Source organism: Erinaceus europaeus, chromosome X (genome assembly GCF_950295315.1).
Source record: "Erinaceus europaeus chromosome X, mEriEur2.1, whole genome shotgun sequence".
Lineage (NCBI taxonomy): Eukaryota > Metazoa > Chordata > Mammalia > Eulipotyphla > Erinaceidae > Erinaceus > Erinaceus europaeus.
This window is the reverse complement of record NC_080185.1, coordinates 89619964-89633443: the sequence shown is the minus strand read 5'-3', so window position 1 is coordinate 89633443 and position 13480 is coordinate 89619964. Positions and strand designations below refer to the sequence as shown.

General features: G+C 50.7%; 1 protein-coding gene and 1 non-coding gene across 2 annotated transcripts; one reads left to right on the top strand and one right to left on the bottom strand.

Annotated features, from left to right (window-relative positions):
• Positions 1 to 452: 452 nt before the first annotated feature.
• GATA1 (GATA binding protein 1) lies at positions 453 to 10062 on the top strand. The gene is made up of 6 exons (XM_007529394.2): positions 453 to 553; positions 4500 to 4738; positions 6288 to 6665; positions 6762 to 6907; positions 8204 to 8329; positions 9481 to 10062. The coding sequence occupies exons 2-6, from the start codon at positions 4519 to 4521 to the stop codon at positions 9850 to 9852; spliced, it is 1242 nt and encodes a 413-aa protein (XP_007529456.1). The 5' UTR covers positions 453 to 553; positions 4500 to 4518; the 3' UTR covers positions 9853 to 10062.
• Positions 10063 to 11675: 1613 nt separating this feature from the next.
• LOC132535982 (U5 spliceosomal RNA) lies at positions 11676 to 11791 on the bottom strand. Its single transcript, XR_009547683.1, has one exon. It is a non-coding gene; the product is annotated as a U5 spliceosomal RNA (small nuclear RNA).
• Positions 11792 to 13480: the final 1689 nt, after the last annotated feature.

The window sequence follows — 13480 nt, the reverse complement described above, 5'->3', positions numbered from 1 at the left end:
TTGACAAGATGTTCCACAGGCTTTGGCTCAAACCCCACCAGACCAAGCTTCTCTGAGCCTCATTTTCCTCGCTTGCCTAATAGGTAGAATTCCCAGCATCATAGACACAGAGGCATGCCTGGCCCCAGCACACAGTAGGACCTCCCGTTTCCTTACTGTGGAATCCCGAGTGGTGGGGGTAGTTGAACCCTCTCTGCTAGGCTCATTTATCTCAGTTTCAGCCCATTTCCTTTGGCTGAACACTGAGGTCCCCAGGGAACCCCCAGGGGAACAGTCCTTAATCCCTGGGGTGGGCAGATGGAGTGGAGGGAGGTCCCTATCCCATGGGCCCAAGGGGTGCCCCACCAGTAGGGGGCCACCCCCTCCCCTGGACCGCCCCACCCACTGGGGCACCAGCCACTCCCTGGGGAGGAGGGAGGAGGGAGAGGGGAGGGAGGGAGGGAAGGAGGAAGGGAGCCTCAAAGGCCGGAGACCAGCCAGGACACCCCCTGGGATCACTCTGAGCTCACCACATCCCCAAAGCGGCTGCACCCCTCTGCACCAACCAGTTCAGGTCAGTGTCAGTCCCAGGTCTGCTAACTTCCCAGCCTGCTCCAGGCTCCCCAACCCACTACTGTTCCCCAAAGCGTCTACTACCGCGAATCCCCATCTCTCTCCCAAATCTAACCCCTCAAACCCCAACCTGGCTTTAAACCCTACCCACTCCTTAAAAGATACCTAATCCCTGAACTCTGCTCCCCATTCTCCTTCTTTGGTCCCCTTAAACCATGTCTTCACCCCAACCCCATTTCTGGCCCAGTGTGATTTTTAATCACCCCAACTTGTCTTAAGTTCCCCATCATAGCTCATTTTAACTCCCCTGCTCCGAAAGTCCTTGTCACCCCCCATGTCCTTATCTCTTTCCCAAATTCTCTGACAACCCCCCCCCCAGCACACCTCTGGCCTTACGAACACTTGTTTCATCTTCTCCCCATCTCCGGTCTCCTGTTTCCTATTATGACTTCTCTCTGGCCCTCCCCAACCATCTCTCCCCTAAAACATTCGGGGCACACTGGCATGACTTTGTCACTCCGAGCGCCAGGGCTACTCCCCCAGATCTCTCTTCTCCCACATGAGTTCTGCTGTGTCTGCCCTGACTCCCATCCCAAACCTCAACGCTTCTGTCCTCCCTAGATACCTGCTTTGTCCCCCTCTCCCCAAACTCTAGTTCCATCTCAGTTCATAAAAAAAATTAACTGGGGCTGTCGTGTCTTCACTTACCAGGAACATGGCTTCCTCTTCAAACCCATCTTTGACACCTTCCCCCCAAACTGTATCTCTGGTTCAGTAGAACTCCTGGACCCTCCAAACTTTTCCATCACCCTCAGAATCCATCTCTGCCTCCTTGACACACACACACACACACACACACACACACACACAAAGCCATCTCTGACTCTCCAGCTTTCTCTCTGCCTTTCAAATGATGCCTTCTGATCTCCAGCCTGACCACTGCTTTCCCTGTCAATGATGCCCCATCCTCCAACGTCATCTTTCCAAATTGTTCCTCCTCCTTAAGCCCTGTATTGGTTCCCGTCTAAATCCATAGACATATCCCTGTGTGTGTGTGTGTGTGTGTGTGTGTGTGTGTGTGTGTGTGTGCGCGCGTGCGCCTGTGTGTCTGTCTGTTTGACTCTCCAAATAGCTAACCCTCAGGCTATCCCAAGAGTCTCTATCTTCAGCCCCTTCCTCTCTGTCCCGTCCTTCCAGGCCCCTCTCCAGAGGGCTGGGGCTGGCCGTTACCTGGGCTGAAGGAGCCGCTGCCTGGCTGCCATTGTTCCGGGCGGCACTCACACTAGTGGGGCAGCTGATAAGGAGCTTTCATATCCCCCAGCCTCGAGATAAACTTTATCTCTGTCGGGAGAGTGATAACTGGTGGGGGGGGGGGGCTGGGGGCCCTGTCATGGGAGGGGTGGGCAGCCCTGGATGCAGCAGTGGTGTGCAGAAGTGTGAGAGTGGGATTGGAGGGTGGGGGACTGGAGGGAGACCCTGGGGAGTGGGGTAAAGATGGGGGGGTGAAGGGACAGTGGGTACCGAGTCACAAAAGGGCAAGAGGTGCACAGGGAGGTAGAAAGAAAGGAAGAAGGGGCCAGGCTGTGGCACCCCGGGTTAAGCTCACTCAGTACGAAGTGCAAGGACCGTGCAAAGATCCCTGTTTGAGCCTCCGGAACCTGCAAGGAGGCTATTTCAAAAGTAGTGAAGCAGGTCTGCATGTGTTTCTTTCTCTCCCTCTCTATATTCCCCTCCTCTCTCAATTTCTTTCTGTCCTATCCAATAAAAATGAAAAGAAAAATGGCCGCCAGGAGAAGTGGATTTGAAGTGCCAGCAATGATCCCCAGAGGCATAAGAAAGAAAGAGAGAAAGAAAGAAAGAAAGAGAGGAAGGAAGGAAGGACACCTAGAGGGATGAAAGACAGGGAGATAAGCACTATGAGGAGACAGAATGGGATAACAGAGAGAGAACACCTCCAAAAAGAAAATAGAGACAGTGGCCCTCAAGAAAAGAGACCCAAGAGGGAAGAAAGACAGCAGGATAGAAAGAGAAGCATCATCATGAGCAGAAGAGGAGACAGACAGACAGACAGAGACAGAGAGAGAGAGAACATGACTGAGAATATGCGCCACACAGAGAATACAGATGTAACCAGGAGGAGACAGGACACCCTCCCCAGGGCAGGACAGCAGGGACCCTGGGGACCCTGAGGAGTTGGTAGAAGGCCCATCTTTCGCCCCAACCCCAGGCCCAGCCCTGTGTCTGTCCACACAGTGGGCCTGAAGCTGGCCTTCTAATCAATCTCTTGACATTCACCCTCCAGCTGGGGAAACAGGCCCATGGGTTCACCGGGCAGGGCAGAAGAGCTGGGGCAGGCTCCCCAGTTCTTCGCCCAGGTCTTTGTGCAGTATGGGTACAATCTGGGAGTAGGAAGAGAACTACAGAGAGAAGGTTGGAGGGCCTAGCCAGAGATAGAGAGGAGAAATGAACAGAGAAAAAGTGACATTTGGTGAAGGGCATGTGGTGAGGGTGAGAGAAGATACACAGAAGGAAGTGGCAAGCAAAGCAAGAGGAGGTGACAGAGAAGCAAGAGGATAAAGACAGAGACGAAGATGGAGAGAGACAGAGAGATAAAGGACAAGGAGGGAAAACACTGGACGTTCATAAAAACAGAGAGAAAGAGAGAAAGGAAAGGAACGGGGTAGACAGCATAGTGGTTATGCAAAGAGTCTCATGCCTGAGGCTCCAAAGTCAGAGAGAGGAGAGGAGAGGAGAGGAGAGGAGAGGAGAGGAGAGGAGAGGAGAGGAGAGGAGAGGAGGGGAGAGGAGAGGGGAGGAAAGACATGTTTGAGCTTGTTCTGCCCCCATCCCTATCTGGCAGGTGGGGAAACTGAGACCTGTGGATGGTGGGAACTGAAGAAACCTGAAAGCAGAACCCCGACACTACAGACACCTCCTAACTACCCCCCCTTTCTCAGAGGAAGCCAGTGGCCTTTGGGGTGATTTCAAAAGTTGGGCAGGGATGACAGAGATAAGCCCAAGGGGTACTGACCCCCCCATGTGGCAGGGCGGAACTGAGGGGGCCCTTCTGTCTGCAGACCCAACGGAGGTGGGGGGAGGAGACAGCAAGCAGGAAACCATGGGGTTTCTGAGAAAGTCACAAGGGAAGATGCAATAGATAGAGATGAAGTTGGGGAGCACAGGAGGGTGAACCCTAAGGTCCAGTAGAGTGACCAAGAGCTTCAAAGGACTCTGGTCCTATGTCCCAGCACACCCCACCCAGAAACTCCGAGAGGAGAAGAGGAAGTGGAGGAGTGAGAAGAGGGAGATGACCAAGGAAGAATAGAAGGAGGGAAGGAGGGAAAGGGAGTGGAGGAGATGCAGGAAGGGGAAGAGGGAGAGAAGGTGGCTTGGAGAGAAGTGAGGCGGAAGAGAAGGGAGGGGGGGCATGGAGAAAAGAATGGGGGGGAGAGAGGCCGAGGGGAAAGAGGGAGTTCAACAGTGATGTGAGAAGTGGAGCTACAGTTAGAATGTTGGACTCTCATGCCTGAGGTCCTGAGTTCAGCCCCAGCATCACAAGTGCCAGAGGGATGCTTTGGTTCTCACTCATTAATGAATAAATAAAGCTAAGTTAGAAAGAGAGAGAGAGAGAGCAAGAGAGAGAGAGAGAAAGAGAGAGAGAGAGAGATTGAGAGAAAGTTGAGTGGGAGGAGGGAAAGAAGAGATTAGAGGAAGGATGGAGAGGAAAGGTAAAGGGAGAGGAAAGACAGATGGAATACGAAGGAAAGGGGAAAGGGATCAGGGAATAGAAGACTAGGAAGAGATGAGGGAGAAGCAAGAAGGGGGAAAATAGAGGAAAATGGACCAAGGGCTATGGATGGAGTGGAGGAGGCAGGAGAGAGGAAAGATGGTAGAGAGGTAAGGGGAGAGGTGATTCGGTCTCTGAGAAACATCCTCTGTTCCCACAGGTCAAACATCAGAGGCCCTATGGAGTTCCCTGGTCTGGGGACCCTAGGGTCTTCTGAGCCCCTGCCCCAGTTTGTAGACCCTGCCCTGGTGCCCTCACCACCTGAGTCGGGGGTCTTCTTCCCCTCTGGGTCTGAAGGCCTGGATGCTGTGGCCTCCTCCACTGCCCCCAGCACTGCCACAGCAGCAGCAGCTGCACTGGCCTACTACCGGGATGCTGAAGCCTACAGACATTCCCCAGGTAACCCTCGGATACAGTCTCGGCACAGACCACTGAGGCTACCAGGAGGCCCTTTGTTCATTCAGCTCAGTAAGGTGGCCATCTTGAAAATGGCAGGAGGCTCCACATGACTGCTAACCACTTCCCCTTCATTAGGAGAAAAAAAACAAACAAACATGGGTATTCTTAAAAAAAAACAAACTATAAAATACAAAGCAGGCTGGGGAAGTGGCTCAACCTAGAGCACCTATCTTGCACACATGAGGCTGTGAGGCTCTGGGTTTGTGTGACCTCCAACACCACCAGAGCACAATGAGAATTTACTTCATGGAGAGCAAATCAATACTTTGCTGGCTCTCTGAAATTAATTTTTACTTTTGCCACGACTCCACCATTCCTGGTGGCCTTTTTTTTTCATAGAAGGTGAGAAACAGGAGAGACACCTGCAGCCCTGCTCCACCACTTGTGAAGCTCCCTCTCTGCAGGTGGGGACCTGAGATTTGAACCTGGGTCATGGTAATGCGTACACTCTACTGGGTGAACCACTACCTAGTCCCTGAAATACTTTTTTAAAAAAATATACTTCATGGGAGTCGGGCGGTGGTGCAGTGGGTTAAGCGCACGTGGCGCAAAGCGCAGGGACCGGCGTAAGGATCCCGGTTCAAGCCCCCGGCTCCCCGGCTCCCCACCTGCAGGGGAGTCGCTTCACGGGCGGTGAAGCAGGTCTGCAGGTGTCTATCTTTCTCTCCCCTCTCTCTCTGTCTTCCCCTCCTCTCTCCATTTCTCTCTGTCCTATCCAACAACAAAGCAACGTCAACAATGGCAATAATAACCGCAACGAGGCTGCAACAACTAGGGCAACAAAAAGGGGGAAAATGGCCTCCAGGAGTGGTGGATTCATGGTGCAGGCACCGAGCCCAGCAATAACCCTGGAGGGAAAAAATATATATATATATATATTTCATTATTATTGGATAGCGACAGAGATAAAGCAAGAGGGAAGGTGGAAATAGAGAGAGACTTCTTCAGACCTGCTTCACTGTTCATGACGCTTTCCTACTGCAGGTGGGCATTGAGGGCTTGAACCCAGGTCCTTGCACATCATAACATGTACATTCATCCAGGAGCACTACCACCTAAAAATCGGGTGCAACACCCCTAAATAATATTTTTTAAAAGAACGTTGGCATGAACTAGTCTAGATCTGGGACTGTCATTGCCCTTTGAACCGCCATATTGGGATGGCCATTTTGGGAAGCAGCATTGGTAGTAGGCAGTAGGCAGTAGTAGCCTCAGTTCTTGAGTGAACCATGAGACTTCAGAGCCCAATAGTCATCCTCCCAAGTTCATCTGGGAATGGCTAGAGGTAATTGCAGTTACTGGAGTCAACCAGTGGATACAGGGTTCAGAAAACATCCAAGAGTGAACTGAGCTGTATGACCCAGGCTGGGAAGTTGGCTGCTATGTTCAGGTTGTTGGGGACTACTGTACACTGAAAGTAGGAATAGGTTCAGCCTGTTCTCACTTCTTTTTGTCTCCTTTCTGCCAATATCCACCCCGTCCTCCATAGTCTTTCAGGTCTACCCATTGCTCAACTGTGTGGAGAGCATCCCAGGAAGTTCGCCATATGCCAGTTGGGCCTACGGCAAGACTGGGCTCTACCCTGCTTCAACGGTGTGCCCCAGCCGCGAAGACTCCCCTCCCCAGGCCCCTGAAGATTCAGATGGGAAAGGGAGCAGCAGCTTCCTGGAGACCTTGAAAACAGAGCGGCTGAGTCCCGACCTCTTGACACTAGGGCCTGCGCTGCCTTCTTCGATCCCTATCCCCAGTGGTGCCTATGGGGGCCCTGATTTTTCCAGCACCTTCTTTTCTCCCACTGGGAGCCCCCTCAACCCAGCAACCTACTCTTCTCCTAAGCTTCGTGGAACCCTGCCCCTGACCTCCTTCGGTGAGAGCCCCAGAAAGGAACAGGGAAGTGGAAGGGGTGGGATGGCTCCAAGGCAGACCTGAGCTAAGTCCAGTGCCTTCTCCTCCTCCCCACCAGAGGCCAGGGAGTGTGTGAACTGTGGAGCGACAGCCACACCGCTGTGGCGGCGAGACAGGACGGGTCACTACCTGTGCAACGCCTGTGGCCTCTATCACAAGATGAATGGGCAGAACAGGCCCCTCATCAGGCCCAAGAAACGTCTGGTGAGAACCCCAGGCCTGTAACCCTTCACCAAAAATGGTCTCCCCATTTACCATGCAGGAAACCCCGAACCCGACCGCCACAGGGGCCCACAGCCCTCCTCCCCATTTGTCCAGGAGCACAGCTGAGTGCCACAATACCTTCCCTCAACCCACCCTCATCAGCTTCAATGTTTTCTTTCCTTTTTTATTTTTGGCCTTTTTTTTTTTTTTTTTTTTGCCTCCAGTGTTACCACTGAGGCTCCTGGAGGCCATTTTCTCCATTTTGTTGCCCTTGTTGCTATTGTTGTTGTTTTTGGATAGGACAGAGAAAAATTGAGAGAGGAGGGGAAGACAGAGGGGGGAGAGAAAGATAGATATTGACAGATCTGCTTCACCGCTTGTGAAGTGACCCCCTTGCAGGTGGGGAGTTGGGGGCTCAAACCAGGATCCTTATGCCGGTGTGCTACTGCCTGTCCCCTGACCTTTTTGTTTTTCTTTCAAAAAATTTATTTATTTTATAGGACAGGGAGAAACTTAAAAGAAAAGGGACAGAGAGGGACAGAGAGACAGAGACACCTGCAGCACCACTTGACTGCTCATGGAGCTTTCCCCCTGCAAGTGGGGATGGGGGCTTGAACCCAGGTCCTTGTGCACTGTATGTAATATGTGTGCTTAACCAGGTGAACCACTGCCTGCCCCTTCTTTTTTTTTTTAAATTAAGACTGGGGAAATATATAAGGATTCTGCAAAAGATTTTTATGCCTGAGGCTCTGAGGTGCCCCATTTAATTCTCAACATCACCACAAGTCAGAGCTGAGCAGTGCTCTGCTTTCTACCTCTGTGTCCATCTTTCATTTTAAAAGTTTGGAAAATAATTATAAGAGTATGAAAAAGAGAGAAAAACAGAGCACATGTGCTACCAGGGATCAAACTCAGGACCTCATGCTTGAGTACAAAGCTTAATCCACTATGCCATCTCCTAGCATGCAGTGCGAGCTGCGGTATTTTCATTGTTGGCTTCAAACTAGGATCACCATGGAGCACCTTGAACCCAGTGGGGTCTAGAGCTGTCTCCTAAATGTATTGGTTAAATCAGTCTGATTTAGTGCTACCCAAGCCTTGGTATTTTTTTTCCTAACTCCTCAAGAGATTCCAACAGATGGCCAACGTTGAGAGCACTTGACCAATAGAACCCTAGGCCTCTAACTCTGACCCAAGGCCCTGTCTTCACACTACTTTCAACTTGACCCTGACCTCCTTCATCCTGCCCTTCCCCTTCTCCCAACGCAGCTGATCTCACATTCTCTCTCCTTCCAGATTGTCAGCAAACGGGCAGGTACCCAGTGCACCAATTGCCAGACGACCACCACAACACTGTGGCGGCGGAATGCCAGTGGGGACCCCGTGTGCAACGCCTGTGGCCTCTATTACAAACTCCACCAGGTGGGCCCTGCCATGCCCAGCCCACACCCTGCCAGCTTCCCTCTGCTACCCCCTTCTCCTTCTTGCCCTTCCTCCCTCCTTTTACCTTTTTTAAAATTATCTTTATTTATTCGATAGAGATAGGCAGAAATTGAGAGGGAATATAGAAAGGGAAAGAGAGAGAGAGAGAGAGACCTGCAGCACTGCTACACCACTTGTGAAGCTTTCCCCCTGCAGGTGGGAACTGAGGGCTCAAACCCAGGTCCTTGAGCACTGTAACATGTGCGCTCAACCAGGTGCGCCACCACCCGGCCCTCTCCAGACCGCCTCCAGTCCCGTGCCCTAGAGCTGGGGCAAAATGTATCAGACTCAGGACTCCTGAGGATGATGCCAGGGCCATGGTGTGCAGCCCATACATAGCCTCTGAACTACTCCCTGCTTCTGGTAAAGTCCTGAAGTCGGAGGCGAGGGAGACAGCATAATGGTTCTGCAAACAGATCCTCGTGCCTGCGGCTCTTAAGTCCTAGATTCAATCCTCAGTACCACCATAAGCCAGAGCTGAGCAGTGCTCTGGTCTTTCTCTCTCTGTATCTTTCTCTGTTTCTCTCATTAAAATTAATAAGGGCAATAGTGCAATAGGCAATAGTGCAGCAGGTTAAGTGCACATGGCGCAAAGCGCAAGGACGGGCGTAGGGATCCCGGTTCGAGCCCCCGACTCCCCATCTGCAGGGAGGTCACTTCCAAGTGGTGAAGCAGGTCTGCAGGTGTCTGTCTTTCTCTCCCCCTCCCTGTATTCACCTCTTCTCTCCATTTCTCTGTCCTATCCAACAACAACGACATAATAACAACAATGATAAACAACAAGGGCAACAAAAAGGGAAAAAATGGCCTCCAGAAGCAGTGGATTCATAGTATAGGCACCAAGCCCCAGCAATAACCTTGGAGGCCATATATATACATTTATATAAATAAATAAATAAATAAATAAATAAATAAATAGGGTGCGGGAGACAGCATAATAGTTCTGCAAACAGACATGCATGCCTGGGGCTCTGAGGTCCCAGGTTCAATTTCCAGTACCACCATAAGCCAGAGCTGAGAAGTGCTCTGAGGCAAAAAAAAAAAAAAAAAATCCTGAAGTTAGGAATCACCCAAGGCCTCTCTTTTGGCAGGTGAACCGACCACTGACCATGAGGAAAGATGGGATTCAGACTCGGAATCGCAAGGCCTCTGGCAAAGGGAAGAAGAAGCGGGGGTCAAGCTTGGGAAGTACAGGGGCACCAGAAGCAGCAGCTGGTGGCTTCATGGTGGTGGCTGGTGGCAGCGGGGGTGGGAGTTGTGGGGAGGTTGCCCCAGGCCTGACACTGGGCCCATCAGGTGCAGCCCATCTCTACCAAGGCCTGGGCCCAGTGGTGCTGTCTGGGCCTGTTAGTCACCTCATGCCTTTCCCGGGGCCCCTGTTGGGCTCCCCCTCAGCCTCCTTCCCCACGGGCCCCATGCCTCCCACCACCAGCACCTCTGTGGTGGCTCCACTCAGTTCCTGAGGACACAGTGTGGCCTCAGGTAACAAGAGGCGGTCGGTCTCTGTCTCTCTGTCTCTCTCTCTCTCTCTCTCTCTTGTCTTATAGCCAGACACAGCCCGGCCTGGACTTGCCAAGATTTTGTAAAATAAAACCACTAGAGTCCTGGGACTGGGTGTGTGTGTGTGTGTGTGTGAGGCTGTGAGCAGCTGAATAAAGGAGCAGTGGCACCAAGGGGTGTGTGTCAGCGTCTGCGATTGTTCGGTGACTCAGCAACGTGGGGCTGGGCAGGACAGCCTGTGTGACTGCGTAAGTTGTCGAAACAGCTCACTTGTATGGTGCACTGTTTTGTCATGTGTACGACCCAGGTTCAAGCCTGGCCCCCCATCACAATGAAGGAAACTTTGGTGCTGTGGTCTCCCTCTCTCTTCTTCTCTGTCTCTATCTAGATGACAACAAAGTGATGTTTGCTTCATTGATTCCATATGAGAGGGAATTTCACAGGAGACAGACAGACACAGACAAGACAGACGGAAGCCAGAGCACCATCCTGGTACATGTGGTAGCAGGGATCAAACAGGGAACCTCAGATGTGCAAGTCTGACGCTCTGCTAGTCCTAGTCCCCTGGGGCTGTGGCATGCGTGACAGACATTTCACAGTGATGACATGCAAATGTGACACATTGTCACATGAGACTCGACGGGATGCAACAGCACATGCACCAGAGTGTGATGGAAAAAGAGAAAGGGTGGGGGGAAAGAGAAAGAGAGAGAGAGAGAGAGAGGCTGGACAGTGGCTGTGGCGGTCATGTAAAGACTGTGTGACGCTGGCTGACCACGGAGCAGGGCACCAGGGGCCAGACATGAGGAGGCAGAAGCATGCAGGACAGCGTGTGTCCAGGTATGCTGTGAGATTTGATTCATGTGCTTGTGGACCAACCAGAGTGATCTTTTCTTTTTAAGATTTTTTTTCTTGCCATACAGGCTTTTTTTTTTTTTTTTCTCCCTCCAGGGTTATTGCTGGGCTCGGTGCCTGCATCATGAATCCACCACTCCTGGAGGCCATTTTTCCCCCTTTTGTTGCCCTTGTTGTTGTAGCCTCGTTGTGGTTATTATTATTGCCATTGTTGATGTTGTTCGTTGTTGGATAGGACAGAGAGAAATGGAGAGAGGAGGGGAAGACACAGAGAGGGAGAGAAAGATAGACACCTGCAGACCTGCCTCACCACCTGTGAAGCGACTCCCCTGCAGGTGGGGAGCCGGGGGCTCGAACTGGGATCCTTACGCCGGTCCTTGTGCTTTGCGCCACATGCGCTTAACCCACTGTGCCACCGCCCAACTTCCAGGCTTTTTTAAAAATCATCTTAATTTAGTAGATAGAGACAGCCAGAAATTGAGGGGGAAGGGGGTTATATAAAAGCTGAGGCACAGAGAGACACCTGCAGGACTGCTTCAGCACTTGTGAAGCTTTCCCCCTGCAGATGGGGACTGGGGGCTCAAACCTGGGTCCTTGTGCATTGTTAACATGCACTCAGTCAGGTGAGCCACCACCTGGCCCCAGGATTTTATTTTATTTTATTGTAATTTTTAAATCTTTATTTATTTATTGGATAGAGACAGCCAGAAATTGAGAGAGAAGGGGGAATGAGAGAGAGAGAAAGAGAGAGAGAGACCTGCAGCCCTGCTTCACCACTCGCAAAGCTTTCCCCTTGCAGGTGGGGACCGGGAGCTTGAACTCGGATCCTGTGAAGCTTTCTTCTTGAAAGTGGGGAAGTAAAAAATCGAACCAGGGTTCAAGTTTATAGCCATCCAGCCCACAGTATCTACTTTTCTTAACCATGATATGTACCCCTGCTAAGACAGGGGCTCAAAAAATTGAGACAAAACTCAGAATTGCTCCTCTCCAAGGAAATCTTTAGTAAAAGGTGAAAGATTTATGCGATCTGAAGAGAAACCAGAGTATCAGGATTTTATTTTTTAATATTTCATTTATTGATTGATGAGAAAGATAAGAGAGAGAAAGAACCAGACATCTCTCTGGTACGTGTGCTGCTGGGGATTGAACTCAAGACCTCATGCCTGAGAGTCTAATGCTTTATCCACTGCGCCACCTCCTGGACCACCAGAGTGTTCTTTTCTTTAAGCCTGTATTGATTCATGATTGAGATGGAAAGAGGAGAGAAAGCCAGAGCATTATTCTGGCACAGGCGATGCAACTGAGGATCAGACACAGGATCCCACCCTTGGAAATCTAGCACTTTATCACACTGTGCCACCTCCCAGGTCATTTTTTGGGGGGGGATCTCTGAGACAGTGTAATAGCACAGGAATTGGGCACAGAATGGGAGCTAGAAGCATCTGTGGGATGCGGAAGCGGAGCTGTGTATGATAGTGTATGGGAGTGTAACAGTGGCACTGGGAGGGTCTTCATGTCAAGTTTATCTACATTTTTAAAAGACTGATGTGGGAGGGGGTAGATAGCATGATGGTTATGCAAAGAGACTCATGCCTGAGGCTCCAAAGTCGCAGATTCAATCCCCTCCACACCCACAAACTAGAGCTGAGTACTGCCATGGTACAAAGAAAAATAAAAGTTAAACTTAAAAGACTGATTTCTTGGATAGCTTTTTCTCTCTTTTTTTCTTTTCTTTTTCCTTTCCTTTCCTTTCCTTTCCTTTCCTTTCCTTTCCTTTCCTTTCCTTTCCTTTCCTTTCCTTTCCTTTTTTTCTTTTCTTACCAGAGCACTGCTCAGCTCTAGTTTATGGTGGTGCTAGAATTGAATCTGGGACTTTGGAGCCTCAGGCAAGAGAGTCTCTTTTCAGGGGGGCCAGGAGGTAGCACAGCGGGTTAAGCTCACATGGTGCAAAGCTCAAGGACTGGTGTAAGGATCCCGGTTCAAGCCCCAGCTCCCCACCTGCAGGGGTGGTCACTTCACGAGTGGTGAAGCAGGCCTGCAGGTGTCTTTCTCTTCTCCTCTCTGTCTTTCCCATCTCTCTCGATTTCTCTCTGTCCTATCCAACAACAATAGCAGCAATAACGACAACAATAATAAATAATAGCAACAATGAACAACAAGGGCTACGAAAGGGGAAAAAATGGTCTCCAGGAGCAGCGGATTCACAGTGCAGGCACCTGAGCCCCTTCAATAACCCTGAAAGCAAAAAAAAAAAAAAAAAAAAAAGAGAGAGAGAGTGAGAGACTCTTTGTATAACTATTATGTTATCTCCCTAGCACAAAAGATTGATTTCTTAATGAGAGAGAGAGGGAGAATATGAACACACTCGTACCAGAGCATCACTCTGATAGATATGATGCTGGGGATTAAACTAAGAACCTCATGTTTCAGAGACCAATACTTTATCCACTGTGCCACCTCCCAGGCTGGGCCATGTCAAGACATGTTTATGGGTTTCATAAGGGCAGGGTTTCTGTGCATCTCTGTGTGCATGTGCGAGCCGGCGGCCCTGTGGCATGTGCCGTGTTGCCGTGCCTCTGAGTTACTGATGTTACAAGCTGCTCAGTGCAATTTGTTTGTGGAGGTGTCAGCATGTGTGGTTTCAACTTGGCAGAGTTAGGGGCTCCCTTACAAATGGCAACATAATCCCCCACACCACCATAAGCCAGAGCTGAGCAATGCTCTGGTAAAAAAAGA

Bases quoted from the DNA above. Each gene is read 5' to 3' on its own strand.
- GATA1 (XM_007529394.2), top strand. From the start codon at position 4,519: ATGGAGTTCCCTGGTCTGGGGACCCTAGGGTCTTCTGAGCCCCTGCCC. The intron at 6,908-8,203 runs GTGAGAACCCCA...CTCTCCTTCCAG, and splicing joins TCAGGCCCAAGAAACGTCTG to ATTGTCAGCAAACGGGCAGG. The intron at 8,330-9,480 runs GTGGGCCCTGCC...CTCTTTTGGCAG, and splicing joins TCTATTACAAACTCCACCAG to GTGAACCGACCACTGACCAT.